General features: G+C 44.3%; 3 protein-coding genes and 1 long non-coding RNA gene across 5 annotated transcripts in view; 1 reads left to right on the top strand and 3 right to left on the bottom strand.

Annotated features, from left to right (window-relative positions):
• PRCP (prolylcarboxypeptidase) overlaps positions 1 to 4,893 on the bottom strand; it is a 30,460-nt gene extending 25,567 nt beyond the window's left edge. The window contains exon 1 of the mRNA XM_048055230.2: positions 4,623 to 4,893. Within this exon, the coding sequence (XP_047911187.1) occupies positions 4,623 to 4,757 (135 nt within the window). The 5' untranslated portion in view covers positions 4,758 to 4,893. The remainder of the gene's footprint in view (positions 1 to 4,622) is intronic.
• On the bottom strand, positions 146 to 4,400 carry LOC136789626 (uncharacterized). Its single transcript, XR_010828437.1, has 3 exons — positions 3,184 to 4,400; positions 2,174 to 2,367; positions 146 to 778 (listed from the first exon to the last, which is right to left on the bottom strand). It is a non-coding gene; the product is annotated as an uncharacterized lncRNA (long non-coding RNA).
• Positions 4,894 to 5,165: 272 nt separating the features above from the next.
• On the top strand, positions 5,166 to 14,928 carry DDIAS (DNA damage induced apoptosis suppressor). The gene is made up of 5 exons (XM_048055229.2): positions 5,166 to 5,413; positions 7,046 to 7,174; positions 8,159 to 8,320; positions 10,166 to 10,283; positions 12,144 to 14,928. The coding sequence occupies exons 2-5, from the start codon at positions 7,062 to 7,064 to the stop codon at positions 14,688 to 14,690; spliced, it is 2,940 nt and encodes a 979-aa protein (XP_047911186.1). The 5' UTR covers positions 5,166 to 5,413; positions 7,046 to 7,061; the 3' UTR covers positions 14,691 to 14,928.
• Positions 14,929 to 19,668: 4,740 nt separating this feature from the next.
• Positions 19,669 to 26,252, bottom strand: part of RAB30 (RAB30, member RAS oncogene family) — a 47,737-nt gene continuing 41,153 nt past the window's right edge. For both annotated transcript variants that reach the window (XM_066989931.1, XM_048055234.2), the window contains exon 5: positions 19,669 to 25,858. In XM_066989931.1, coding sequence (XP_066846032.1) covers positions 25,608 to 25,858 — 251 coding nt within the window. In that variant the 3' untranslated portion in view covers positions 19,669 to 25,607. The remainder of the gene's footprint in view (positions 25,859 to 26,252) is intronic.

The raw sequence follows: 26,252 nt of genomic DNA, 5'->3' as shown, positions 1-26,252 counted from the left end.
ACCAGAAGTTGAAGGTGCTCTTGCATTGTGTTGCCAGACTGGAAAAACAAACCCTTCTTAGCCATTCCTGCCATGCGTTACTATTCTGAGACACCACCCTGAGTCATCATAAGCTGCCGAAAAATTTACTAACCACAATTAAAGCTGCTGATTTCAATCCGCTTTAATAGCTTTATAAGGAAATTTGAGGCCTAGAGTTAAGAATTACTCCATCAGCATTACAACAACTTGTACAGCACCGGTGTATGTACATATGCATGTACTTTGTGCCACTCATTTGCACACAATAGTGGAAAAAACTTTAAAGACTGCATTAAACTGTGTTAAAAGATACCTTGTTCCTTAACTGTAAGTTTCCTTCCTGCGGGTACAGCAGATGCAACATTCAATGCAAAACTGCACCTCTTGTTTGGATTAAATCAAGGTAGCACTGTCAGAGAGGTGATCCAATCTCTTGACCTCACTTCCCTTACACTGCTCATTCATACAGTTACCTGAAGTTTTTTTTTTTTTTGCTGTAGCACTGATATTCAGTTAGAGCAGGAAAATTCTAGGATTCACAGGTTTCCTCTAAATTGGCCCTTCCCATATAACAGAACGAACCGCGTCTGGTCTTCTTCCTTCTCTGACAGGTGTTCTTTAGTCTGTTGCAGTCCTTCTCAGCTTTTATTTTCTTGCTTGAAATTTGCATTCAAGTTTTCACACACTTTCTAAATTTGCTTTCTGATTTTTGCACCTTCAACCAGAGCTTTCATTTTCTATGCCTCAAAACTTCAGTCTGTAACACAAAATAGGGCATTAAAGAAACATGATAGAGACGGAAGAGCTCAAATTGCATTACTTCGGAAGCTTCAGGAGCTTCCTTTTACATACACACAATGTGAAGCATAGATAAGTTTTAGAGCACAGACTTGCATACGAGTTTGCTAAGCTATGAAATAGTGACATGCGTATGACATCTAGAAAGTGATTAAAAGCAACCAAAACCCACCTGGAAATGGCCACATCACTGACATGTGTTAGTCCCAAAGATGGCTGAAGGACCAGTCTCAGGAACTCGCTCAACAGAAGTTTATTTGGACGTGGTACGCTGGTTCTTAGACCAATTCACAACTACTTACAGAGTGAGTGATGTGCGCACAAAGCGGGATTGTGCAGAAGAGCCCCCCACCACGTTAAGTCTTGCACAACCACCAATTACCACATGGAGTGAAGAGACATCACTCTGTTTTCTGAGAAGGCAGGCTATCACCAAGAAGCCTTTAAATATCAGGACATTTAGAGCACCATCCTCTGCAGTTCTGCATTTAGAGCAACACAAACTCTCAGTTTTGTTGTTGCTGTTTTGTTTTTTCCCCCCAACACTAGTGATTGAAGACAGGAATGATGCAGATGCAAGACAAGGCTCCCTGAAGGTCAGAAAAAGCTGCCTGACTCCAGACACTCCCCCCTGTGGGATTATTTCTACTTGGGTAAAGAGGAGACAGCCCTCAGGTGCCTCAAAGCCCTTTCTGTCAATTTTCATTGTGGTCACTGACACAGCTGCTTACAAAGAGGCCATTCAGAGCAGTCTTGTGCTTGCAGCTCCGTACATCCTACACATCTCCCTGTAAAGGTCAGTTTTACATGGATTGACTTGACACACAAGCCCCAAGTCTGAGCCAGACACGAAAGCAGAAGCAAGCACAGTCTTGCCTACAGAAGTCACACCAGTCTATCACGAGAGCTAAAAAGGAGACTAACTCCCCCGCGGCAGGTATGGTTTGCTGGTGTAAAGATGTGGGTGATGGCTGTTTCTCCTACAAGGGCTGTGTACCATCCCATGGCAGCATCAGGTACCTTTAGATCAGGGTAATGTCAGTCGTGCATTGGAGAAGTAGAGAGCTTAAAGGCAATATTTACTTACTGAGGCAAAAAAAGTCACACCCCCAAGCCAAAACAATACAGAACACTAAGGACAAACAGTTCAGAACATCTGACATGCAAGCTGAGGTCCCAGTCGCACTGACACAGGCATCGTGTGACTTATTTCTCCAGTTCTAGACTTTAGATCTGCTGTCAGGGGTGTCAGACACTTAAAACGGTAAACAGGAGGAAGTTCAACGTAAACTACTCTTAACCCTGTTACTCTCGACCCTGTTTCTCCCCTGTTTTTCTGGAAGCAGACACGTACCTGGCTCACCACAGACTCAGATGTCAGTAAATGCTGACGCTGAACCCTCGAGCAACGTACTAGGTCTCCAGGCCTCCATGCCAAGCAGCTCTGCTTAGAGACTGTAACTCCACAAGGGAATTTCCAGCTTCTGCAATTCTGTTCTTTAGTGTCCAACGTTAATGAACTGCTCACAGTGCTCAGGAGGTAACTTCCTAGGCAACGGGATTCATGCAAGCTATTTAGACTTCTCAAAATTGTCTTTCATGGAAGTACTGAATATTTAAAGACTATTCAAATAGTTTTGCTTTTTTAACAGAAGTGTAAATGTTTCCTTTGTGACAGCATAATAGTTTGCCATATTGTAAAAACATTTTTATATTGTGATTTTATATAAACCGATAACGGAAAAACTACAGTCAAAACAGCAATTTTAGCTATGGAAGAAGAGCAGCTGATGATTCAAGCCCTAAGCAACTTTTATGTAAACAAACATCATCAACCCTCAGAGGTGGCAAAGTATCACCACCCCTATTTAATATGGTAATCACAGTATTTAAGTTCCACTACAGAATCATAATGTAATTACAAATTCCCAGACAGCTGCACTCAGCGCACATTTCACAAAGGCTGGAGAGCTGCCTGTTAGTTCTGCATGCCATGCTACTGATAAAAAAAAGTTTTACGCCTCCATGTGATTAGACCTTTTATGCTAGCCCTACATCTTTCAGGTGACAGGCAACAACATCCTAATCTGATGATAGGAATACACCCAAAAACCCAAAACATGAATAGGCACACATCTCCCACCCTGTGCTGTGATATTTGTAAGCCTTTGGGCAGCAAAGGTGAGGATTTCTGAGCCTGTCAGCAGGATCCAATTGCTACAGCAGGTACTCACAGCCAACATGAATTTACTTGAGGTAAGGGAGGAAGAAAAGAAGGGTGAGGTTGAAGGGAGCGAGATCTGGCATCACCTTCACAACAGTGTCACTAGGATTTTTCCTTCCCTCCTCTCAAGATCTACCTACCTCCCAAAATCCACAGATCTCAGGCACATGGCAGCTCCAAAAGGAGACAACTCCAAAAGGGGATGAGGACAGAGGTGTGAGCGTGGTTCAGAGGGTGGTTCAGACCAGGTTCAGGCCATGGGATGACTACCACTGATACGATGGCAGCAATGTGTAACAGCCCGCGTGCTACAACTGGGTGTCACAGAGCAAGATACGCCACAGGGCTGATATCCTGGCCAACACCGACCACACACTGCAGAAGGCATCTGCAGTATGAGCTTAAGGACTAACGAAGAGCTAATGGAGGGACCCAAGCCTCCAATCACTTCCTGAGTGACTTGAAAGCATTCATAGGGTGGAGATGCTCTCAACCCTCAGGAATTCCACAGGTTTTGCAGGCAGACCCCTAGAAGAAGACCACTCACAAGCAGAAACAGACCACTGCAGTATAATCTCGGTGCATGGATTTCCCTTAACGGCTCCACACCCGCCTCTCAACTCTAACAAAGAGGACTTCGACTCTAAAATTATCTTGTAGCTAATTTAGGATAATCTTACACAGCTTGCCTGTTTTTTTCCATCTCTGTTCTCTCTGAAAGCATACCCCTCCCTTTTTTTTTTTTATCTTCCCATCCTGAGTTTACCTTCTTCAACACTGAGGTGTTCAATCCACACGCCACCGCCCAAAATGCCTGTACATTAAACATCTCCCTCCCACAGCTCTCCCACTTAGACCAGGGCATGAGGTTCAGAGCCAGGCTACACGCTGCCTCCAACCAGAGCCAGACAGTGCCAGAAGCATCCTCTCCTCTCGCTACACCTCCGAGCAAGAGGAACCGTTACCTCCCCTCCAAAGTCAGGGATATCAAAGGTCGAGATGCAAACCTTCCCTGACACATCAGGAGAAACTGGTGACTGCATTGGGAAAACTTAGAAGAAAAAAAAAAGGCAGGATTTTGAGCTTTCTGCAAGGGGACTGCACCAGCGCTTGTAGTCAAAATCATGGTCTGCGCACATGCTATGGATTTCACCAACACATTGAGAACTGTTAGAACCACCAGCAAAATAAAGCTGGGGTTAGTAACAAGAATCTGATTCCCATTTAAGAGAAGTTGGAATCATCCAGGGGGTGCACGCAGATATCGTTGGGGGTGCAGCTGACCAAGCCATAGCAGAGCAGGCGCCTTGTGGCTGCAGCCAGCTGCTTCACCTACAGCAGGAACACACAACAAGAACTTTACCTGAGGAATTCAGCACCGCAGCACCCAGGAAGCTACAAAAACACGCTAATTAGCTAAGTTAGGCACTGAAGAGCAGCAAACACCCCTCAATCCCCACAGAAACGACCCGCCTGAGGACCCAGCTCTCCGCTGAGCCCCGCCAGGCTTCCCCTCAGCCAGCCCCGCAGCCAGGCACGGAGGGAAGGGACGTTTTATTGCAAAACCCACAGCTCCTACCTGCTGCGAGAGGTAACGCGTCAGGTAAGGGCCGGGAGGCGGCGGCGGGGCTCCCCGGCGGCGGCGAGGAGCCAGTAAGGCACCGAGCTCGCCGAGAAGGAGAAGCAGCAGGAGGGGGAGGAGGAGCCGCGGCATGGCAAGGCCTTAGGGCGCTGCCCGCCGCCCCGCCGCTTTATGGCGGCCCCACCGCCCCCTCCCCGGCCGGTGCCGGCAGGAGCCGGCGAAGGGGCGTGACCACACCTGCGCCCCGCGCGGGACGCTCTGAGGGACGGTACCGGAAGGGGAGGGGTTTTCGCGTCGGTGGGCGGGCGCTGAGGGTTTAGAGGGTTGCGATTGGTTGCGCCGAGAGGGGACGACGCGCGCGCCCTCTCGCGGTTGGCCGGCCGAGGTGGCGGGCGCGAAGTGGGAGGGGCTCGGGGGCGAGGCAGGCAGGCACCCTCGCATCTCATTGGGTGGAGCTGGGGGAGGCCCTACCGCCGCGCTGCGTCGCCATTGGCTGAGCGCCTCCTCGTCCCCGCCCTTAGCAACGGCCCTTGGCAACCACCCGCACTTCCGCCTTCTCCTCAGGGGCCGCGCTGTCATGGCGCCGCGCCAGGCCCTAAGGCGGCCGGGACGGGGACGGGGCCCCCGCGGCGGGGCGTAGGGGGCCCGGCGGGGTGTGGGGAGCCCCGCGGCTCCCTCTGGCCCTCGGCGTCCTCGGGGAGCGGGAGGCGGCGGCTGCGCTGGGGTAAAAGCCGTGGTGCGAGCCCTGGGAGCCGCCAGAGGGCGGCGGGCGCCCGTGGAAAGCGTCGGTGAGGAGCGGCAGGGGAAGGGGCTGGGGGTCCGGGCGGTGCCTCGGGGCTCAGCGCCTTCGTCGGGGTCGCTGGGTTTAGTTTTGTGAGAAACTAAGTTGTGGTTTTGCGGTAGAGAACTCACCTTCCGTATTCCAAGGTAGCTGTGTAGTCGTAATAAGGAGAAATGCTAAGTAGATAAGTGGGCAGTAGAAGGCCTCGCTGTTCCAAAATAAGGTAGAAGCTTGAGAAAAACAGGATGAGCAGTGTGAGAATGGTAAAACAAAGATCACAGGTTCTCAAAACATAAGAAAGGAAAAAGGAGAAATTAAAGGGTTGATCAAAAAAATTGTGCATATATGGTATAGCGGAGCGTCGAGTAGCTTGTGAACCTGTAGTACTCAGCCAGTGAGGAAACAGGGGAGGTGATCAGGCGTTGGGTAATAGGGAATAAAAGGTTATGATTTTTTTACTAAAATGCGCTCCTAATTGGCAGGATGCCCGCCATTGCAATCATGAATAAAATAGCTTCACAGAAGGTCCTGTCTGGAGAAAATTATTGAGATTTTTCTCACAGTTTGAAAGCCAGCAGATCTTCTGTGTTTGGGCTGTGTTCGCTTCTGACCAGCTGGCAGATGTTATTTCTGCCATAGAAAGCATTACTGGGATTGAGCCCCTTGCTCTAAAAGGGTCTCTTAATTTAACCTGTGGAAAAATGCAAATTCTTCTATGCTTTAACTCCCAGTTTTCAATAGAATACTGAAAATATTTGCCATGTTTTCAGGAATCTCTTCATTAAAAAGTTCAGATAGGTGACGGTATGCTTTGTTTAGATAGTTCTGAGTTGAAAAGCAATTGGAACGTGGAGCACCTGCTGATTGCTCTAAGCCCATCTTTGGGGGTACTTTTATGACCTTTTTTTATACATTGCTGTGTTTTATTCATACTGCGTGGTGGTGTCTTGTACTACAAGTAAAACAAAAGAGTTCTAGTTTAGCACAAATTGAAGGTGGGCACCACTTAATGTCAAACGAATCCCTGCTCATGTATGTTCTGAAGAGAAATTTTTCATTTTGGTTGGCCGTCCAGTAAAGCTTTTGCCTTTTATTGTCTCTTTTTTTTTTTTCCCAGGCCTTTTTGCCATAGGGAATATTTGTTTATCTGATTTTGTTTTTCCTCTGAACTACTCAGAGTTATGACTTCAGTCACTCACATTTTTCTAGTACGCGTGTTACAGTTCTTGTTTTTACCAGAATGCTGAGAACAGTGCCCCTGAGGGCCAAGGGATTGGCCGAGACTCGAACGGTTTTGTAGCAAAGTATGAACAAAATGTCAGCGTTGATTATAAAACAGCTTTGAACATATAAAAGCCATATTCAAGTCTCCTTTATCTCCTTAGCCCTCTACTTCCCTGAGGGAGTTATGGGGTGAAGAAGTGGAATTCACTTCCTATTCTGGGTTTGTTCTGCAGTATACATTGAAAGGAGATTTATAATTAACTATTACTGTAATAAATGTGCTTTTTCAAAGAAGGATTTATAAAGCCTTGTTTACATCAGCTGTAGAGAACGTTTTGGTAGCGAAAGTTGGAACTCTCTGATTAACATTTCATAAAACCCGAACTCCTTAAACATTTTGACTTGCCTGTTTCAGGTGGTTCTGTGAGTACATGAACAAAGCGAGAGGACTCTTGGCTGCCTCTGTAGTTTCTGTCCAGAACTCCTGCTTCATTTATCCTGCTTGTCAGAGCTGCTTTTCTAGGCTGGTGCTGAACCCCAAGAGGTACGTGCTGTAAGCTGTTCCATCCCGCTGGCTGTTTGCTGTCAGAGGCCTTGCAGGTCTCTGAGAGCTGAGCACGAAGTTACCACTAACTAATCAGAGAAATAAATGATAACTTCCATAAATATCTGAAATTAGCACCATTTGGATTTCTTTAAAGTTCTGTAGCAGTTTGAAGATCACTAAGAATCAAGAGTTATATTGTGCCACGTGAAGTCAAAGGATAGTTCAGGAGAATGCAGATGTGTGTTAATATCTTCCAACTGCATCCCTTGCACTTCAATTCTTTGGTGCTGTTCTGAAGTTAGAAAGCATTAGTTAAAAGCCCCTGCAAATCAAACCATATATTTTCTTTATTTCTTCTTATTCTGTGTGTTCAGTGCATGATGTAATCCATTATGATTCTTCCACTTGCTGTGTGTCCAGGTAGAGATGAGCTTTCCTTTTTTTCCTCCCACTGTTAACGTCCAACTTATGACACATAAAAGAACAACAAATCGATGAGTATCAGCACAAAATGGAAGGAGCTGGCTTTGCAAAGGAAGGATATCTGTTGTTTCGCATGCTGAAGTCAAAGATGTAACAGTGCTATTTCCTGGTGTTTTTTTTAAATCTAGGTTTTATACTAAAGTTCCAGAAAGAAAAATCCCAGTAGACAGCAAAACACAAACAGACAGAGGTGCCAAGGAATTCAGAATCCCCCAAAGGTCATTCAAAGCCCACTGTATCTCTGCAGCTTGACAACAGACTAGCATTTAATCAATCTACCAAAGAAGCCAGAGGGATTCAGTAGTGATACAGGCCCCTTGCTGAGCTTACGTTAATATTAATGCCTCAAGGGATAAAGACTAAGAAGCAATCTTATAATTTGCAATGGAATATTTGATGCATTATTCTAGTGGCATTTAAACTGCGGATCAGATCTTAGCTCAGCAGTGAAGTTCATGTGTTCAATTTGTTTTTTATTCTTTTATTGTCCCTTATCAGATTTAACTGTCTAAAGTGTGGCTGCACAGGTGAAGCTAAAGATGTAGGGTACAGATACAGATTGTCCCTGAAGATTGCTGACACAAATGATTTGTTTGACATTAGTGTGTTTGGAAGTTGCTTAGATCCATTCTTCGGTGTCACTGCAGGAAATCTGCAAAGGTAAGGAATGGATTGCGTCTGCCTGTATAACTGCTGCTTTTCCTTCAACCTCAAAAGAAAGAAAAAATGAGATGGGCTTGGACGGTGGGGAGACAAATGGGAAAAAAGCTGTTAAAATGTTCCCTTCCAGCATTTCCCTAGTACCCGTCACCTTGAGAAAATGGTTAAGTTTGTTTTCTTCCTGAAATCTTGAAATTTTGATATGTATTACTCTTATGTAAGAGATCCTCTGCTTTTCTGTTGAAGATGCATTAGAGCGAGTCCAGAGGAAGCCACAAGGATGATCAGAGGGCTGGAGCACCGCTCCTGTGAAGACGGGCTGAGGGAGTTGGGGTTGTTCAGCCTGGGAAGAGTAGGCTCCAGGGAGGCCTCACAGCGGCCTGCCAGTACCTAAAGGGGGCTACAGGAAAGTTGGGGAGGGACTCTTTGTCAGGGGGTGCAGTGACAGGACAAGGGGGAATGGCTTTAAACTAAAAGAGGGTATGTTTAGATTAGATACAAGGAGGAAATTCTTCACTCAGAGGGTGGTGAGGCCCTGGCACAGGCTGCCCAGAGAAGCTGTGGATGCCCCATCCCTGGAGGTGTTCAAGGCCAGGCTGGATGGGGCTTTGAGCAACCTGGGGTGGTGGGAGGTGTCCCTGCCCATGGCAGGGGGGTGGAGCTGGGTGGGCTTTCAGGTCCCTTCCAGACCAAACCATTCTGTGATTTCTATGATTTCCATTCTAAGACGAGTACCAGCTGCTAAGTGAGTTTCACTGTTTAGTTGGGCCCTTGGGTGGATCCTTCCACCTAAATTTGAGATGATGTGATTTTCTTCATCTAATGGCAAATTATGAAGTAAGTTGACTTTTCCAGAGATGTAAACATAATTTTCCCTCAAGATTTGAAAATAAGTCTTAAGGTAAAAAGAGCCTGTCAGGTTTATGGTGTTTTTTTTGGTTGGTTGGTTGGTTTTGGTGTTTGGGTTGGGTTTTTTTGGTTGTTTTTTTTTGCTTGGTTGTTTTGGTTTTTTTTTTGTCATTTTTTTAATTTGGCTGGGTTGTTTGGTTTGGGGGGGATGGATTTTTAGTTGTTTTTCTGTTGTTGTTTAGTTGTTCTAATAGTTAGGATTAAGAAAAAAGTGTGCGTCTTACAGCTTTTTTTTAATGGGAGCAGGTTTTCCTTTAGCATTGAGGGATTTCTAAGAAAGGCTGTTAGTCCTCAGAGCCTGACCACCCACATAAAAAGCTTCAGACTTTCTGATATGTCAAACTGCTATAATAAGATATTCAGATACGTTCCCTTTTTTTTTCTCTCTGTTTTTATTTTCCACTGATTCGTGTTATCATCGGGTCAAAGATAACTCTTTTTAAATCCCATATTAACAGCATTAAAAATACTCTTATGGGGGTCATTCTACACTAGACCGCTGTACTACTGTGAACTGTGAAAAGCAAAACTATTTGCATGGCTTAATATGGGTGCTGCCATTGCTGTAAAGATGCAGGCAGAAAGGATGTGTAACTAACAGCAGCATATATGGCAGCATTATAACATGTAAATCATTGTGCTGATCCAAAAACTGGAGCCATGCAAGGGACACCCAAATGTTGTATGTATATTAAACCTATACAAAGTATTGTTTGCTCTTATTTCACTGTAACAAATTAAGTGAACGAAACAATTCAGTTTATAGGTTCACAATTTCCTGTGTTCATTGTTTAGTTTAAGCTACCACAGTGTCTTCTCTTAATTCTTCATTCTGTTTAATTTAAGCTACCGCAGTATCATCTACCTACACTACAGCTGAACTGCTATGTAAATCTTCCTGCGTCGATGCATTATTTCTGTATGTTTTTACTCAAGGTGTATTGAAGACTTTAATCAGCTGTCAGGAGAAACAAACAGAGATGCATCTCCGGGAGTGTTAGTTGAAGCAGTTGAAACCTGTTTCATTGGAAAAAGATTTATATTTGGAGTGAAGGTAATTTTTAATCCATATTACACTCTTATAATGAGTTTTTTCATTAGCTTGTAGCCAGCTGGGGGCATAGACTTATCAAGACATTTTTTCAGAATGTCAGTATCCTGAGGATAAAATTTAGGGCTAGAATATGGGAATGATTCTGCTCCTCTTCCTCAGACTTCTGTGTTATTTTAAATGAGTCACATTCAAAAGCCATCTTGAATGGCAGTAGTCAGCTTGACAGCTTGTCAGGGCTGCTTTTCAGAGAGGCTGAGCAATGCCAGCTCCTGTGGATGTCAGTAACAGCTTGGAATCTGTATTTAAAAAAAATAAAAGCATATACAGTTCGAGCATGAAACAGACTGCCTTTGCAAGCCTTGCCTTACCTTTCCCGTGCTGCATAGTCTTCTGGTTTCTGAAATGTAGGGAGATGCACACATCCCCTTGCAGCATTTTGACATTTCTGGATTTAAGAGTGTTTAAAAATGGTTATAAAGTACAGCTGTTCAACATATGCATCTGTGGTTTGCCTGTGTGCTTAACAGACTCTGAAATATTAGCTGTTTGTAATATTTCCACGGGAACTGTCTTTTAAGTTCACTTAAAATGGTGCTTTTGAGGGTCTTTCATATTTTAAAGTCTGTGGACTAAATCTTACCTGGCTCAGGTGTTTCTCCTCACCCACAGGTACCACAAAACTTGTGTCTGAGCTGACATTTTCCTTGTGTTGTGTCTTAAGCAATGGAAATTGGAGAACCTTGTGGATTAACTTTATTTAGCTAGAACCATTCACCAGCTCTCTAGGTTTAATACCTTTACAAATATGAGTAATCCTTCTGTATGTCAACAGCCTTGTTGCTGCTTATGCACACACAATGCCTGAACATGTATGCAAAGACCATTTGCTCAGCCTGTGGCTACGGACGTTTCTATATCACTTTGTTCAGCTATGCATACAGTTGCACTCTCCCAGATAAAATTTAGAATCAACACAATATACTTTCTAAAAAAATAGAGAGAGATGTATAAACATACATATATATTTTAAGACTTACCTAGAAAGGCATTGTCCTTGGCTAACAGTCTTCAGTTTCAATCTTTGCACCCAGCAGGGACTCAGGGAATAGAAGGGTGGATGAATTTGAAGACAGCTATATATGCTTTTGTCTTCTCTGGCATTGTCAGACCTTCACGGGGAGATAAAAGAAGGTTTATCCACTTCTCAAAACATTAGATCCTCCCTCTGCTTTTAATATCACTTCATACCTGCTGTTTCTTTGGAGAGTGGAGCAGGTGTTACAAGGAATTGCAGCTGAAACTCCTTTGAAATACTACTCTCTAAATATATCTGAGAAGATAAAGTTTGTAAATTATTTCCATTTCATGGAGGTATCGCATAGAAAATAACATGCTGGCTTTGGTAGCTCAGCTGCCAACTCAGGTATCTGGTACCAGAGTGCTTCGCTTCAAGTACTGCCCAGTGCCTCCTAGACAAAAGAAAAGCACTGGCATTAGGCAGCTCGCCAGTTGCACAGAACTGTACTGGAGGAAGCTGTGGAGCACCCAGTGCCCTAATGGGAGGAAGAAAATTTCTGTGAAGTTCTTTCTTAGAATTCTTGGTTGTTTTTCCAGCTCCAAAACTCTGCATAATTGCAGCAAGCAAAGTGCCTCTCGCTGTGATGCCCTTTATAGCCCTTGCCAGTTCTTATTTCCCAGGGAGTGCTGCTTTGTGTGACAGACTGTTTTGTCTTCTCTTTGCTGCAGATTCTGACCTAAAAGAGATACCTAAATTTAAGCCTGACTTAAAAGGCATGCCTTAATTATTTTTTTTCTGTCTTAAACCAAAGCATTATACTAATTTTTCCTTTCCCCCCTCAGGGTTGTGCAAGTGAGGATGGAGGGTGTTCTTTTGCCAGCAGCATCTTGCAAAACTGTTCCAGAATTAACAGAGGTACAAAAACCCTTACAGCTTGCCAGATCTTCCTGCCAAATGCTGCTGTTACTGGCTTTACTGTTATCAGCTACTTTCATCGGCTCCTGCAGTCCAGGAAATTCGGGAACCATAATAACAGCTCACACTTACCTGATTCATTGTCACCTCCAATAGATGATCCTGTCAGCGAGCTCAGCAGCTTGTCTAGCTGGAACAGAAACTCCTGTTTTGTTCAGTCTAGTGGCGGAGAAAGTTTTTTAGGGTGCTGGCAGCAGTCCTTCAGCCTGACTTCATCTGTTGCTTGGGTAACAGCGGAAGACTTTCCCACTCTGGAAGTGGGAAAGCTGGTGAGTGAACAGCATGAAGAAGAGGGGAGGCCTGTCTCTGCAGAATCGTGCAGTGTAAGCCTTAACAATCAAACTCTTTGGGAGTCACAGTTTTGCAGCTCTTCAGTGAGGGAAGAGAATAAAGAGGAGGAGGATGAATTAAATTCACAGCCTAGTCAAACTGACAGAATCTCTGAGACTGATAAATTAGAGAGAATTTCCTCTTCAGAGACAAAGTGTTCACTTCCAAACAGTTCCAGGTTGTTAAAAAATCCCTCAGAGTCTGGAGTAAAAAGCATTTACCCAAAGACTAATATTGGAAACGATTCTTACAAAGAAAAATCCCCAAGCTCCCTTTTTTACGACCGATGTACCTCAACTTCTAATCATGTAAGTGTAACTGGAGTGTCTCAGACAGACTCCGTGTTTTGGGAGGAGCTCCCGTTCTCAGAAAGCCTAAATGAATTTTTAGCCAGAATAGAAAGTGAGAGTTTTGTAACGTCACCCCGTCTTGCTGCAGGCCAACATACCGCCCTTGAAAGCAGCAAATTGAGTGTAGGTCTTAACAAATCGTATCCCAGGCAAGCCCCAGGAGGTGGTGGTTTACCTGAAGAGAGCATATCGGGGAGGTTCTTGCAACCAGCAGGGAAAGATAGTTGGGAGAGCATATCATTTGCTTGGCATCAATCAAATTCAAATCCTGTGAGTGATGAGGTGTCACAACATGAGTCTTTCTGTAGCATTTTATCTTCAGCTGACAAGGAATGTGGAGCATCTTGCATTATACCGAACCCCCATCTACTTACTCCATCACAGTCCTTACCAGTTACATCAGAGTATTCTGCTTCCAAAAGAAACAGACAGCCCAAGGAAGCAAATACTGAAGTTTCAAAGTCAGCTTGTCCTTTTATCAATCTGCAGTGTGCTGCTGAACGTGAAACCTTCTGTTTACAAAGGAGCAAGAGAGCTACCTGCGTGCAGTCTGTGCGTGATAGCTGTTTAGCTGGTAGTGGAAATAAAGAAAATTCTTCTTATGTAGCAAACCAAAGAAAAGATCTTGTATTCACAGGGACGTGGGACTCTGATCCAGCAACTCCAAACAACACAAGGAGGATGTATGAAAGAGAATTAAAAACATTGACAGAACTGCAAGAAAATACTTTCAAAAGCATAAATAAGAGAGAGATGATATGGAACAGTAGCTGCCCTGAAGGCAGCTACAATGCTTCTGCTGATCTCTTTGATACAAGTGAGGTAGCAAAAACTGTAGAGTTCTTAAATAAGTCATGTAACTCTCTGATACAGGAAGAGACTTTGACAGGAAAGGTCACAACTCCTGAACTGGGGCTTTTTCCTGTGGATGTTCCCTGTAACAGTTTAAAACAGACCCCTTCCCTACATAGGTCCCCTCTTGCTTTTCGTAAACACAGTACACCAGTAGCTTACCCCTGTTATGATTCAGAATGCAATTCAGTTAGTGCTCAAGACTTTGTTCCTTATTCAGAGTCAACTCCTGTGGCAAAACCTATCCAAAAACTGTGGTCTTTGGGGGAACAAAGCTCTTTTGTCACTATATTCACCCCTAAAAATCCTGCTAAAATCCATTCCAAATGCAAGCGATCTAGGGCTTCCTTTCAAAACACTCAGTTACAGCAGCTTACTGGCAGGTTAGTGAAACGTGAAAAGCTGAGTAACAGGGAAGAGAAAGAAAGTAATAGCTCTGTTTCACAGCTGTTCCAAAACAGCCAGTTGTCTGCTGACTTTGAGGAGTGGATCCCTCCATCTGCAAACAAAAGACAGAAACTTACCGCATCCTTAGGCTTAAAAACAGCTAGCTGGGCTACTGGCTCGCAAGTGACCTGTGAGCACGGGGACAGGAACCCGATTTCTGGAAGCAAAGAGAAGAGTGAAAAAGATGCATGCTTCAGAAGTGAGGGGTTAAACTCTGGGAATACAGCTGGGATTCTAGCAACTCCTGTGTCTGCAGGTACCACCAAGGCCTTGTTTTTAAATGATTCAGTCCTGGAAACTTGTTCCTCTTCAGGAGGAAAGAATCGCCTCTCACGTGCAAATTATTCAGGGGTTATATTGGAAGGGGCAACAGGCTGGTCTCCTGAGTTGTTCTTCCAAACACAGAGCCCCTTTTTCCATAAGCCAAAACAGTAAAAAATGATTATTTTATGCTGTGTTATTTTAAATTATTTTTAAGACTTTTTTTTAGAATGACTCATATGAAGAAAAGAGCTGTTTAAAAACAATTTTTATATACTTTTTGGCGTATGTCTTCCTAAGATTATCTGCTTGTTTGCAGGGCTTTGTACAATAGAGATGGGGAAGAAAGAATTCTGCTGTTACTTTATCTTACTGTAAATTAAAACATGCAATAAACACTTATGTAAATGTGTGAGCGTTTAATAATCTCACTTTTTCAAGTACAAATAGGTGAAGTATTTTATGGTTCACTATTGTCTCTTCCTCACAAGAATTGCCCCTGGAGTCCGTGTCCCTTCCAGGTTCTTACTGGATGACTCTGGGGATCGATCTGAGATCGAACACGCTGCTTCTGCAGTCGAGCAGGATATTGGTGAGCTATGCCCCAAGAGCACAGGTGTGCTGAGACTGCAGCACTTCTGCAGGCTGTGAGAAGAGAACAGTTTCTCATGACTACAGCGAGTCTGCATAGGTAAATAGACTACAAAAAAGTTCTTCCATAGCTGGTGGTGGTGGTTTTGTTGTTGTTGTCGTCCCTGTATATCCTTTCCCTCCTCCTTACAGTTCAGGAAATTGAGGTGCAGGTTCAGATTTGTCCAATAGTAAGAGAGCCTGAAGCCTAGTTCTGGATATAACTGAAAGACCCTAGGCAGCAAACCATTTTTTCTCCTTGCTGTTCAAGATACTTGAGCGCAGCCCAGAATTTCTTCCTGCTGTTTGAGGCTGCTGCAACAGTAGGTGGCAGTGCAAGAGGCTGGGCTGGGTAGGGTCTTAAATGCCAAAGCCCAGATCTCTGTAGTGCCTTGGTCCTAAACATAAATGGAAGAAAATAAACATCCAGTTACTGATGGGAAAAAAAAAAAAAAAAGAAAAAAAAAAGGGGGGGGCAGAATTAAAGGTAATTAGATGAGAGGACTAAAGTCATGACGAACATCATACCTGTGAGTGGGGTCACTTGCTAAGTGCTGTGCCAGTGATGCCAGCCTAAACCACGAGGGCAGAGCGCAGCAGTGATGTGCTCTGACACACAGACCCCTGCGCAGGACTGCCTGACACAGCTGAAGGGGCACGCCAGTACCAGAAGAGGCTGTATAGTTGTTATGTGCTGTTGGTGAGTTGCCCAGCTGAGCTGCAGGCCTGCAGCAAGTCAGAGCCCCAGAACTGCACTGTGGTTGCTCCGGTCAGGACAGTGCAGGGCTGTAGGGTGAGCCTGTGTGAGCCAGTCTGGATTTGTGTGTGTGCCTGCATTTACTGATGTTACACCTGTTCAAATAAAATCCTACTCGATGAGTCTGTTAAGGGGAAGTGGAAAGGGAGTAAGAAATGTAGCCTATCTGGAAATGGTGAATCTGAATAGGGGGGAATGGGCTAAAGTTGCGCCAGGGGAGGTTTAGGTTGGATATTAGGAAGAACTTCTTTACTGAAAGGGTTGTTAGGCATTGGAATGAGCTGCCCAGGGACGTGGTTGAGTCACCATCCCTGGAGGTCTTTAAGAGACGTTTAGATGTAGAGCTTAGTGATATGGTTTAGTGTAGGACTTGTTAGTGTTAGGTCAGAGGTTGGACTAGGTGATCTTGGAGGTCTCTTCCAACCTAGACGATTCTGTGATTCTGTGAATTTATATCTTATGTAGAAGAAATAAAGGGAAAGACAGCATTACCCACATCGACACCACTGAGCACAGGGAAGGATCTGTTGAAGGGTTGTTAAGAGATTGGTGCCCTAGCCAATAAAGCACATGCTCAAAACCAGTCTCCCACATAAGATGAGACTGGTGCCACTGGCTCTTAAAGCACTCCCTTGTGAAGAGCTGGAGAAACACCCAGCTGGACAAAAACCCTATCATGGGGGGTTTGATCCGATCTGAGTGATATGCCAGACCTGATGCATCTAGCACTAAAACACTGCCAGAACTTCTACATTGTATACCTGACCATGCCTTGACATGAAACGTTTCATCCAAAGTGCTTTTATTCAGTGGCAAATTTATCCCTGTACTACACTTAGAAGTAGTTTCGTACAAGCTGATATGATGCAATTATATGGGGGGGGGGGGATAATAAATTAAAAAAAAAAATAAAACACAGCATGTTTAACACTGAAAGTAATTAATAGAACACCTGAAAAAACACAAAGTTTGTGGTTGATTCCTTAACCTTAGAAAGACAAAAATTGAGATTAGATTTTAAATTAGATGGGACTGTCTGTACGATAGCATTGACATTCATGCAGGGCAGTCAGAGCCCTCTGTTTTATGCAAGAGGATTGCACCAGTAACACCAAAAAGTACTGTCGTGTGACAGATGCCGGTCAGTGAACTGGCATCTGGGCAGAGTGCCCCAGGTGCTCTAGAGGAAGGATTTGTACACGAGAGGATGGAGGCAGGCAGCTGTGGTGTTCTCACTCTTGCAGCCTGTGGGGCTTGCATTTCTCCCCCTGTGCAGGTTGTTCCCTTTTTGTCGGAAGCCTTTGTGCTCCTACGGTGTTTCCAGCCCCATCTACACGCAGCAAAGCCTGGCACAAGCTTCCTTCTGTAGAATGACCTTGCTTCTACACCTTTCAATCTAATCTTTTCTATTCTTTTCTGTTCTGTTCTACTGAACAAGAAGAAGGTTGCACAGCCCAGAGGTTACGTGGTTCTTGCAAGGAAGAGCAGCCCCTCCAGCCCAGGGAGCAGCGCGTATGGCCCTGCAGTGCCGGGCTGGGCCAGCTGCGCATCCTGCACAGGCAGCCTCGCTCCACACCCCAGCTCGTCTCTTACCCTCCCCAGGCAGAAGCTGGCTGGGCTTCTCCAGCCATCACCCCCACAGGGAGCACACTCCAGCCCTCACCTCGTTCAGCAAACGCTCAGTTCCCAAACTGCCTGAGCTTCAAGGATGTTTTCTTCCCCTCCCTTTGCCCAGTTCCTGCTTAGAAGCACGCACGGACCTTTCCCTCTGCAAATACCTTTTCCTGTTTTAGTGCTGACTCAGATTGCCAGCTTCCTGGGGAAACGCAGAACAGATGGTCCAGCCCTCATGGCAGACATTTACCGAGGAAAGACTTTCAAGGTCGGTGGAAGAGGCAATAAAAGACAAATGGTGTCTTCAAGCTTCACAGCTCATTTCTCACTGTAAGTGTTAGCAGAAGGGAGGAAATCTGATCTCCAGGATGTCAGAGCGCAAACTTTATGTATGGACCAAAAGGCTTAAAACAGGAGAAAGTCTCCTTTTTGGATCTCAACCCCACAGAAAGGCAGATCATTGGGGAAGTCCAGCAGAAGAAGCTGTCTTCTGTGGGCATGAAGAGCATGTTGAAGGCTGAAGAGAACTAGAATTAGAAAAAAAAAAAAAGGCAGTGGGACAAAGAATATGAACCAACTCAAGCATTCAAACATCACCTTCATCCACACAACCCCAGCATCCTGCTAGGACAAGAGTTTAACCAGCTACAGGTTTCAATACCCTGGAGTGAGGATGCTCCCTCTGTCAAATACCACCCTCTGGTGACTGCAATTCGCATTTCTTTGGCATTTCCAACATGGCTATGAAGTCTCTGGTTGCCAATATTATTTTTTTTTCTTTTGCTCTAGTGCAAAGGGACAGTGCTCCCATGGACAACAGCTCTGCCTCTGCTCTTGCTACGCTGAACCCAAGCAGAAAGTCCTCAGCAGCCATTCGGCTGTAGGTCCGAATTAAATCACGTCCTCCTAAAGGAATCAGCTTGTCTCATGTTAAAGGCAACTTTGCTTTGCAGATCAAATTGAAACAAAACCCGAACATCACCATCAAGCAAATCAGACACTTTAAACGCCAGCTGGAAAGGATTAAACATTTATTTACATACAGATACATATGTAAGCAATTTCTAAGTATAAAAAGGACATTACAAATAAACATGAAGCATCATACATTCATCATCCTGGTCATCCAAAATACATTCCTTCCTCAACCCCACTGTACCACACTTGACAACAGGAACTTAGAAAAAAAAAAAAAAAACAAACAGACAGGTCCAATGGTTCTGACCGTCTGTGGTTCACAGTTTGGCGACTTGCTAACACCTAAACCCTTTCCAAAGACAGCGCTCTCCCAGCAACTCGAGATAAATGGTCTGACCAAATGTAGGGCATTTTTTCCACTGAAGCGGTTGTGCTTGATCATCACGAGACGTGTCCGCTCCTCATCCTTTTGGCCACATGTTTAGGACGTTTAAGCAACCAGGGTTCTCGCTAGAATTCTGTACATTGTGCTAAATTCACAGTTGTTGGGGAAAATACAGCAGGTCTTTGCAAAACAGCTGAATGTGTGGGAAAAACTCCAGTCCCAGGAAATTCCTTTAATGCTGTGACTTCACTGGCATGGAAGTTGCAAACAAAATGCTGCTTTTAGTGCCTAAGCAGGCTTCTAAACTACAATTAAAGCTACAGATCATGGTATAAAATGTACTTTGTTCCTGGTGTAAAAAGAATTACGTGCTTCAGTATTGATTTGTTAGTAATCAAAGCTGAGAGTAATTCAGATTCTCTTCTGTGGAGATGAAAACACCTTTATAACTTCTCTAAAAATTGTCATAGCTTTTCAGGAAAGAGGAAACATTTTAGACTTGAAAAAAACCTAAATGTAAGGCAGAGTACGGAGAACTTGTCAGTTAGATAACATTACAAAGGGAAACAAGCCAGTAAACATAAAATTAAAATGCCTACTCGATGTATTAATGAATTCAAATGGGATCTGGGTGAGTCTTTCTGTATAGATCAAAGGCAGTTGGGCAAAAAAAACTCATAATCTGAAAATCCACAGAAGAGCCAAATATGTGCAGCAGAACAGAGTGAAGTGGAAATAAAAGAGGAACAGAAAGAGGCTTGTCCCATATTGACAGCTGAGTGACTGCAGCTGCTCCAGTCCCAGGGGGGTTATTTATTTATTTTTCTTTTGTAAACAGCTGTGGGGAGTGAAATGGCTGTGACATATCTGCAGTGCATCTTGTCGTGCTAAAAAACATGGCACGTTTTAAACTATTCCTCTAAAATCCAGCGAGAGACTTGTCGCTCAAAGCCAGCATAGCACCAAGCAGTGGGTTTCCCCGCTCCCCTCATTAGATGGCCTTTTCTCCCCCAAAACATTGGCTTAAGAAGTTTTTTTCTTTTTTTCTCCTTCAGCGCTATGTGGAGGCCCATGCTAAGGCTTTCTTCCAAACAGCTTGCAAGAGCAGAGGCAACAGCAGTGCCTGAAATCACCGCCGCCCTCCCCGTCATAAACCAAACATTTCATCCTCACTCCATTAAAACATCAAAACAATGGTCCCTGCTCCTTCACTCCCCTCTCCATAAAGGCTCGGCTGCTGGGGATGCTGTGGCCGCTGCATTTACTACAGCTCGCGCCCGCAGTGTAACCCAGCGCCTGGGTGATAGCAGAGTGCTCCCCAAGCGGAGCATCCCAATCCCAGAGCACCTCCCCAGGCAGAGAGCAGCGTCCGCCTGCGTGTTCGCGATGTACTCGCCTGCACCATCCGCCACTGATTCTTCTCTCCCGTTGGTCCCACAAAAAGGGAAACTCCTAACAGGCTGCCCTGGCTGAGAATAGGCTTGTTGAACTTGTTAGGTTTATGCTTTCCCAGTTAGAAAGTCAGGGTGGCCCAGAAGACAAGCCATGGATGCTGACGTGAACTGCATCTTCTTAGAATCATGGGATCACAGAATATCCCAAGCTGGAAGGGACCCTCAAGGGTCATCGAGTCCGACCCCTGGCTCCACACAGCACCACCGAAAAATCAGACCCTATGTCTGAGAGCATCGTCCAAATGCTTTTTGAACTCGGGCAGGCTTGGTGCCATAACTGGGGAGCCTGTCCCAGTGCCCAACCACCCTCACCCTACTTCTAACAACCCATCTTCCCTGGAGAACCATTTAGCACAGCTAAAAGTGTGACTCACACAGACCATGTCATGTCCCTAGGCACCAAGGCTGGACTCCAGAAGATGCTCAGCAGGGACAACTCCGTGGTGCGCTCACAAGCACGCGTGTCCTTGGGAGCGGTGTCCCAAGATAAGCAGTGGAAAAAGCATTGGCAAAGGTGGCATCTGCTGCTTCAGCTTGAGACTCGGTTATTTAATTATAGCACTAACCAGAGCTAAAATTATCTTCTGAACTTGCTGGAAAAGGAGAACGGCTTCAAAGAATGTGATCACATCCAGGAAGTGCTAATAGCTAGATATTAATGTGAAAACAGCATCAGAGAACAGCACGGCCAGCTCCTGTTTATCCACAGCCAGGAGAACTGAGCTCTTAACCCTGGCTATACTCTTAGAACCAGAACAACCTTTCCCTGACAGCATTTACTCATTGTTGTCTCGGTTTCAGCTATATCTGTGTTTTCTTTCCCCAGTTACCCGGTTGACTGTGCTCAGAGGAGCATGTAGAGGAGATGGCATTCCCTCTGGATCTGTGGCTCCCAACTCGTAGGGGGAAAAAAGAAAAAAAAAAAAACAAAAAAACCACAACTGCACCCTTAACTCCCATAGCATAGTTTTCACTTCTGCCTTAAGATACAGCTCATTCACATGAGGGGAAAGGGTGCGATTGCATCCACAGGTGATGACAGCCGGCCACCTATCTGGGCTAGATATAGCGCAAAGGCGGCTTTGGGTCAGTTGAGCTCGGCGGTGAGCGAGGCGAGTCAGAGCAAGGCAGCAGGCTGTTGTGGGAGTCTGGCATCTCAGCCAGCGCGATTACCCTGTCATCTGTTTTTCTAGCCAAGATAAATCCTAAACAGAGGCAGATGGGAGATCTGTAACCTTTATGGGACATTTAGGTACAATTCAAGGGGGTGATCGCATTTCAAAGACACAATGGGTTCCAGTTTGGGCTGCTTTCCTTATGATGCACTTGCCACTTGTGGGAAATCAAGTAAGTGGCTCCCCACCACTCATTGTCACCAGAAAACAGGACTGTCCTTCAAAATGATGATCCTTTGTGAACGGTAACTAGAGCAATTACTACCCACAGCAACAAGAGGACAGACTCAGTTGATACGAGCAAAGAGAAGGTGGCTTCAAGAGCCACGTTCATTCAAACAAATAAAGCTGATAAAAGATCTGAGGAAGAAAATATTTTGATATAACAGCTTTCACTGGCCTGTCACTACTAGAAGTAACGAGAGCATTTCCTTTAGCTCCAATGGGTTTTCTTGTGAGCCCTAACGTACATCAGTATTAGGGAGAGTTCCCATGCTTGCTCACCGGGAATACAAAGTGTCCTCTAGAAACACATTTTCTAACTGAATAAACTCAAAAAGGTCTTCTTGGTAGATGTTGGTAGGAGCAGCACGTGTAAGGGAATGGGGTACTTTGATACTGCCAGTGACACAATAGGAGAGTCTCGGGTAAGACCCAAATTCACAATTATTAAAATCCAGAGCAATCAAAAGCTAAGTCATAGATGCATTTTGTGAGAGGATAGGATTGAGGAAATCCCGAGAGAACATAACCATCTCTTTATGTTGCATCTTCAGCTCCACACAGCCATCTTCCCCCGGCACAAAGGGCTGTACACGGTACACACTGCTGGGAGAGGCTTTCTGGGACTGCGTCTCCAGTCCCATCTGACCACGATGGCACCACGGCCCCCCAAACGGCAGCACATCCCATAGGTTTGCTTGGCATATTTTAATTGGTGGAGAATTTCACCTGTTTTCCAAGTGAATTCAGTCTCTGTTTACAGAAATTATGTAAGCTCAACATCTCAGCATGATTTACGGACAGTTCTTCATGCTGGAAAGGGAGGACAAGCAGAAAAGCAGCTGATACAAAACCCCGTGGGTTTGACCATAAGTAATTGCATCCCTTGTCAGCAAAAGCTCGGCCAAGCCTGTTGTCCCACGTGTGTGCACCCACAATGCTTCTGCATCACGAATTCCGACTTTCCCTCTTTTCAAATCACTGTCTGCTGCGTCAATCTCAGTCTGCTGCTATTATTACTGATGCTGAAGGAATTCAATAGCCATTAACCGCTAAATGTAGACTAGCAGGAGCCCACTGTTACCGATACAGCTATTTCCAAAAAGACGAACAGCACCAGCAGGCTCACAGATTGTAACGGCTGTTTCACACGTTCTACAGCAAAGAACAAAGTGTCTTGTCTGACAATTCATGACATGTGGTTTTCATTAAATAATGATCACAAAGCCACTTAGCATTCAGCTCAAACACGTATCCAACTGCATACTCCAACGACTTACCTGTAGACCGAATTGAGATTTCAGTATTAGAGGTAGGAAGAGGCATCCAGTGTCCCCTTCTTCTATAGAGTTCATAATTTCACATTTTCCATCATAACTCTCTCTCTTGAAGGAAAGTTTGGACTTCTTTTTTTTTTTTTTCTTCTCAGTGCTTGCTCTCTGATGGGGAACTCAAGTAAGAACAGAAGGGAGTCACAGCTTGTGCCAGCAGACTTGCGTTGCAAACATCTAACACAAAATACTCATGAAAGTACCTCACAAATAGTGAGCAGAAGCAGAGAACATTTAGTGTTTTACCCAAGATCATCTCAATCTGGAGAGTAGGAGCTTTGACAAATTAAATATGAGTAATATTGATTTTTAACTCCAGTGTTACCCTATGTGCAACGCCCCGAGTCTTGCCCTAAACAACCTCAAAGCTGTGCAGAACCAGCTGTGTCAGGGTCTCGTGGTCTTCACAAGCTCACATCAGGCTTCATTTGGCAATTTGGGGAATGCTCAAGGAAGACAACGCTCTCCAGCACAGGCTGTACCACACAACCCAGAACAGCAGAAGCCACCAAATCCCACACCTTTCTAAATCCTCTAGGTTACATCATGAGCAGAGACCAAAAAGGACCAGGGCAGGCCAGTGCATCAGATGACATTTCCCCAACATCTAACGCTTACAGCAGCACTTTGCAAAGTGTTACCTAAATGACGAGCAAGATTTGTACCACAATTTCTACATCTTCATTTTTAGCACTAGTCACAAAAGAAGTGATCTAAAAATAGCAAGAAAATATTAAAAAATGACATATGATACACCAGTCCTTCCTCTCTCAAAGACATGTAGAGTCAGCTCACCATTACAGATCAAAGGCACACCATGATACAGCCCAAGGAAGTCTTTTCAGGAAAATGTGAAAAAGCATTTTAAAATGCTACTTTTTTATTATTATTGTTTTCAGGATGAACTTATTGGCAACTTTTATGTCAATACAAAAGTTCTGTTATAATCTTCAGTAAATACCAAATGATATTAAGGTGATTAACTTTAAATTACATCATATCACAGCCACGTAACTGCCAGGAGAGATTTATCCAGATCAGCTAAACTGAACTCAAACTTCTAAAAATCATTTTCCATGAATGCATTCACTATCTTTCAATTTTGCTTTAATGTCAGTGTGTAAATTTACAATGCATTGTTCGCATATGGCACTAGAGGTGTAATAATAAATTCCATAATGCTTCCACTTCAGGGGTTTTGTAGAAACACATTGCCTATCAGTTACACATACACTGGAGTCTGAGATGAAGAGTACAAAGCATCAGGTAAATTAAATGACTCTACAGCCCTGAATGTGAAAGCTACTCGAGCAGAGAGGAGAGAGGCCAAGACGATACCTTCAAGAGCTCCTCAGAGAACAGTTCCATAAGGTGATCGCTGGATGGGTCAGACACAAAATGATGCCAGCTGCAACCTGCTGCTATTTCCACTTCACATTAGAAAAAAGAAAAACAAAAGAAAAAAAAAAGAAAAAAAAAAGAAAAAAAAAAGAAAAACCTCTACAAAATTGTATGCCTGCCTTTCAACAGGAACTGTATCTACAAGCTTTATTTTTATCCCAGACATATTGCAGGCTCCCACTTAAAACTGTGCTCTCTTTGAACCCTTATGAACAACCAGTGCACACAAAAGATTTTGGTCGTGCCTGGTGCATTTTTTCAATTCCACCAATAACATTTCCCAAGGCTAATTTTTCACTTTAGGACAATACTAATTAGAGGAGGGACAGTTCATTTTCTTATTTATTTATTTATTTTATTTCTGGGAAGTCCTTTCATCCTGTGTTGGATATCAAAGAAGCACAGTCCTTTCTCACTATGTTCAAGCCTAGAAAAAGAGGTAATGGGATTTTAATGAACAGTGCTTATTAGCGTTCTTTTCCTAATCAGTCTAAGTTACACATTCAGAGGACAGCAATGTAGTAAGACTACGCTTGGTCTATGGAATATTTGCTGAACTGCTAGCACCAAAGGAAGCAATGGAGCTGTAGCCATGTCTTCTCGAATCCTTGTCTGAAAATGTTGAGATATAACTTCTCTTTTTTTTTTTTTTAATTTCATGTTCATGAAAGTGCCTATAGATGAGAGACGTAACATTATTTTAAACACCAGTCCTCCATGAAGACACGTGGGCAGACACTATGTACACATCCTAAGAATTCACTTGGCTGGCAGTCTAGATGATTGCCAATGTAGTCCAAGTTCAGTACTTTTGTGTTGTGTTGTTTTTTCTCTTTTACAAAGGACCAAACACATTGTTCTGTAAGAGAGATCTTGAACTCTTCAGTGTCTTCTCCAAGAGAGGTTGATCTCATCACCTGCAGAAGGAAACGCTCATGTTCTGCATTACACGAACCACTTGTCCAACTCTCCTTTCTCCTTTCCCACTCCAGAAACTGCAAGAAAAAATTAAATTTAAACCATGTTATATTCTGCTACGTTGCCATGCAGCTGGAGCTGTCAGCCTGCCATGCTTCTTCTAGGTCTGCAACCTGACTCAGGGGAAGTCAGGTGGGTCAAAGTGGCAGGAATTCCCTCCGAGGAGATAAATCCCGGCAAAAAATCCTGTGGGCCCATGGCGGATGGAGAATCACATGCCAGCTCTTTAATTAAAATTACAGCAAGTCAAATAGCTGATACTTTTCCCCTCTCCTGGTAAGGGGGATGAGACATTGTTCACAAGGGTGTTCTGCCGTGCTTCACTGATCAGCCGGCAGGCTAAGTCCAGGAAGAGTTTTTCCACATTATCCGATTCTTTCGCTGAGGTTTCCAGATAGTACATGTCCTGTGCTTCGGAGAACTCTGCGGCTCTTTGCTGGGAGACTTCCCTCTTATCGGCTAAATCAATCTTATTACCTGCATTGAGGGAAGATTGTAGAGAGGGAATTAATTTGACTTCCAAAACAAAAGAAACAGAAGTTGATATGGGATGAAGAAGAGTTCGGTGCTGTACGTATGCAATAGATAGGGCTTTCGACATGAAACGCTTAGTGCTTGCTCTCCCCTCCAAATAATGGATTCCCTGATACACAGGCCAGGTTCATTTAATATCAGCTCACTTAATGGAACACGCCCTGTGAACATCCAAGTCCGTCAGCTTTAATTTAGTACTAGTGCATCTGTTTGCTGCTATCAACTGACATTAAAGAATTTCCATTTTAATATCTATTGAAAATTCTCCTGCTCTGGCTCTGAGGAGCACTTAAAACGTCAATTATAGCACGTGAGACACTAAGTGTGATATTTCTCA

The sequence above is a fragment of the Anser cygnoides genome, chromosome 1 (genome assembly GCF_040182565.1).
Source record: "Anser cygnoides isolate HZ-2024a breed goose chromosome 1, Taihu_goose_T2T_genome, whole genome shotgun sequence".
Classification (NCBI taxonomy): Eukaryota; Metazoa; Chordata; class Aves; order Anseriformes; family Anatidae; genus Anser; species Anser cygnoides.
The sequence above is the reverse complement of the archived record's forward strand: the minus strand, read 5'-3'. Positions and strand labels throughout refer to the sequence as shown.